This window comes from Chelonoidis abingdonii, chromosome 4 (assembly GCF_003597395.2).
Source record: "Chelonoidis abingdonii isolate Lonesome George chromosome 4, CheloAbing_2.0, whole genome shotgun sequence".
Taxonomy (NCBI): Eukaryota; Metazoa; Chordata; order Testudines; family Testudinidae; genus Chelonoidis; species Chelonoidis abingdonii.
The window spans coordinates 16,537,185-16,541,210 of record NC_133772.1 but is presented as its reverse complement, the minus strand read 5'-3'; the positions used below and the strand labels follow the sequence as shown (position 1 = coordinate 16,541,210).

The window sequence follows — 4,026 nt, the reverse complement described above, 5'->3', positions numbered from 1 at the left end:
GGGGGGGGGGGGGGGGTAAAAAAAAAATAAGAAGGAGGGGGGGGGGTATGTGGGGGGGGGAGGGGTACAGCCACCTTTGCCCAGCTCTCCTGGATCCTACACTGAGCAGATCTTGGCCACTCGAGAGGACTTAGCCTCTTACATCGGCAGTGCTGCACAACAGCCTGGCACCAACACTATGAAACCAAAAGTCAGTGAAGCTGATACGCACCACCTAAGGATCTGCTTCAATTCTCTCTTTAATAAAAAAATTGTTTTTCTGAAAATAAAAAATAAATACCTCCCTCCCTCCCCCCAGTATTAACAGGTTAAAAAAGTCAAACATAAAACAACATCAGCTGGGGCTAAGATTTAAGGCAGGCCAGCCCTTCCCTTTACGCTTACACAAGTAAGAGCTGCTTTCAACACAGCATCAATGCACAGCATCAATGCTGACAAGAGTCTCATTGTTATGAATTCTTTGTATTATAGGTAGCACTTAGAGGGCTCAGCTGAGACCAGAGCTGCACAAACACATGCCACACAGTCCCTCCCTGAAGAGATCACAGCCTTAACTCAAGAGTCTCCTGCCTATTAGCAGCTGCCCTGGCACAAATATTTTGACGCAGCTTCTTGCATATAAGTGACTCTGGGCTATTAATATATTATTAAGGATGCTCCAGGCACACTGGAAATAAGTGCACACGCTGGTACGAATACTCTGTTACATCGATACTATACTAGTACTGTACCCTCGCTGCACAGCTACAGAACATTTCATGCAGGGATCTCAAAGTACTTTACAAATATTGATGAGCTAAGCTAGGCAATGTGTCATTACTATCATTTGACAGATGGGGAAACTGAGGCACAAAGCAGCAAAGCCAATTAGTGGCAGAACCAGGCACAGAGTCTTGGAGTCCTAGTGCTTGATCTCTGGCTCTAACGATTAGACGCCTCTGCCTCAGGAGAACCAGTATTCATAGAGCACAGACTCATAGGACCTCGAGAGGTCATCTAGTCCAGTCCCTTGCACTCATGGCAGGACTAAGTATTCTCTAGACCATCCCTGACAGGTGTCTGTCTAACCCGCTCCTAAAAATCTCCAAGGCGCAACAGGCATTTTAGAGTTCTGCGTGTAACATGAATCTGCCCAGCCACCCCTCAATTCTTTGCAGCCACTCTAGCGCCTCCGGGGACGACAGGGGTGCTGAGAACACATGCCCGCTAACAGCGCTAAGTACCCCCCTTAGGGAGGAAAGACTTGGAGCAGGTCATTCAGTGCAACATAGGCCCTTACAGGGCTCCACAGCCCAGGCGAATTTGCAACGCCCCGGGGTGCTGGGGGAGACTGTCGCACAGAACAGATCTCACCAGAATAAGCGGTTTCCCTTCTGCCTGGCTTCGAGAGAGCCATGGAAACCAGGCTGGAAGGCAGCAAGTCCAGCCCACGCCGCGCTGTGGCAGCACCGAGTACACCCAGCCCATCCATCCCCTCGTCCCCCGGGGAGCGGCGCCCCAGGGTGACACACACGCAGCCTCGGGGAGCGGCGCCCCAGGGTGACACTAGCTCCGTACCTTGGTTTTCACTCGCTCCGTCTCCCACTGCGGTCTCAGCTCCCGGATCAGCTGCAGCGCGCCCGGCCGGACGTTGTTTTCATCCACCGCGATGCCCAGGGAGCGCACGGCCGGGTAGCCCCGGCGGCCGTGCAGCCCGGCGGCGGCCGAGACCTTCTCCTCCATGGCCCACGTGCAGTGCGGGCAGAGCCGCCGCCTCTCCCGGGCCAGCGCGGGAGGCGGGGAGGGGGCACCGGCGACTCCACCCCCGCTAGCCGCGGAGCGCTGGGGCAGCGGCCCATGGGCAGGGGCTGGAGAGGGGCTGGGCGGGGACTCCAAGTGTTTCCAAGGGAAGGGCCAGCAGCCCGGCGGCGCTCGGGCCTGCCACCATTGTGATGTCACGGGGATCACCCAGCGCCAGGGCGCCGCCATTCTTGCCCCGGGGGACCCCGCGGGCTCGCCCTGGCCCGCGAGCGGCTCGGCTGGACCCGGCCGGGGATGAGCTCGGCTGCTCCGCCCCCAGCACGCGTCCCGGGGGCCCTGCAGAGAGGGCGCCGGCCTGCTGGGCACGGGCTGAGCCTGCTAGGGACTCGGCGGCAGCCCCCAAGGCCGCGCTGGTGCTGCAGGTCGGGGGCGGGGTGTGGGGCAGCCCGCGGCAGGGGGAAGACTCAGAGAGGGGCCTGGGAATTCAGTGCTGGGGGTGGATGCTGGCTCAGCCCCTCGCCAGTATTTAGGCATTAACTCCCGTCCCCCAGGGGCTTGTTCAGTACTCAGCGTGCATCCTGCTGCAGGGCCAGGGCTTGCTTTGGAGAGGTCACTGCACAAATCTGCACCCCACCCTCCAGACTTCTTCGGGGCCTTGCCTGTGGCAGGCTGTGTCAATGAAATCAAGAGGCCTTAGGTACACTATCTGTTAGTACATTTGAAGATTCAAGGCAGGGAAGGTGACATCTCCCTGCTATTTAGAGATTAGTCTCCTTTGCCCTCTGCTGCCTATTGGTGTGGTCCAGATTGGCCTGATTATCAAAGGAAAGTTCAGTCATGGAGCAAAAGAGCCCTCTCCAAAGCACTCAGACACTGGAGCCAGCTAAATGGGACACAGTCAGTCAGGAAAGTCACTTTACCCTCAGGAAGCTGAGTCCCCTCCACCAGCCTATAAATAGAAGGAGATCTGTCACTTTAATAGAATGGTCATAATTGCTCCAGCCATTGCTAGGCTGAGTTTGGCCTAATTGCCTTGTGGGTTGCAATCAGAAGTGTGAATGCTTGTCAGCTGCAAGTCTGCAGTGGCTCACAGCCAGTGCTCTCTGCCTGTTGCACAGAGTGGGAGCCAGGAAGTGGGCCTGTCAGTTACTGAGGCTTAAGGCTCTGCCCGGGCTGTTCCAGTACTGGGGCTCAGAAGGACTTTATTTAAATGGGAATGCTGGTTTAGGGGACACATTTGAATCTACTGACCTGTATCCCCTTTAAGTAACATTAATAGATTACAGCTGCGAGCTATAGCCAGAAACAGCCATGGAGCCTAGGTATGGAGCCTAGCCATGGAGCCTAGCTGAGGTTGAAATACACCAGTGGAGGCAGATCAGTCATTTATTGAGTATATTGGGCTTGCTCCTCCACTCTCCAGCTCAGGAGTAACGCCACTGAAGTCCTCCCCTCTCCCCGGGCGTGGCCCCTAGAGCAAGGGCCTCAGGGACTGGGGGAACAGGAATGGGGTAGGGCTGGCCAAGCTGGGGGGAGCTAGATGCTGTCCAGCACCTCTGTGCCTCCCGAATGATGCAAAGAAGTGAGAATGCGGCTCAGGAGCTGGCCTGTCCATTACAAACACCCGCCCCCCACCCTTTACTAAGAAGTGACTCTGCAGCCTGTCCCAAACACACTCCAGCCCTAGGACCTGGCTTTATTAAGAGTTCACATAAGCATAACACACATCTTAGTACACATCACTGCACTTAACACAGGAGCCCACCAGCGTGAGGAAAAGGAGGGGGAGGTACCCCTGTACCATGCAGGTACCTAGCCTTTGGGGGATTGTGAGCGTTTCCATGCAAATCTACTGAGCTGTAAACCACATCTGCTGCTGGTTCCCTGTGCTCTCAGGAGATAAGCTGGCCCCTAGCACCACCCCCCTTTGCTCCTCAGGGATTACCTGATCCCACTCTCTACCCTCCCTCGTTGCTGCCTGGAGACTGCTATTTAATGAAAGCTGCCATGTGAATTGAATGCCAACGGTCATTAAACCAGAGAAGTGTCTTTCTCTTGGACTTACTTAGAACCTGAAAGCTGGAGATCACAATCAGGGAGAACTATCCCACGTCCCAACTGTGTACCTAAGCACTGCTGATAATTCAGTGAGCAGCCGATGACGGGGACACAGTGCACAGACCAGGATTAGGAGCTTCCAGTAGATGTTTGTGCTTGTCACTCAGCATGGGTGTGTCTTGGCTCTGCTCCAAGCTCAGACTTCTTTCCTGAAACACACAAATGTTG

At 55.4% G+C, this 4,026-nt stretch overlaps 1 protein-coding gene across 1 annotated transcript in view; it reads right to left on the bottom strand.

Moving 5' to 3' along the window:
* ETNK2 (ethanolamine kinase 2) overlaps positions 1-1,968 on the bottom strand; it is a 20,726-nt gene extending 18,758 nt beyond the window's left edge. The window contains exon 1 of the mRNA XM_032785804.2: positions 1,558-1,968. Within this exon, the coding sequence (XP_032641695.1) occupies positions 1,558-1,968 (411 nt within the window). The remainder of the gene's footprint in view (positions 1-1,557) is intronic.
* Between the last annotated feature and the right edge of the window lie 2,058 nt (positions 1,969-4,026).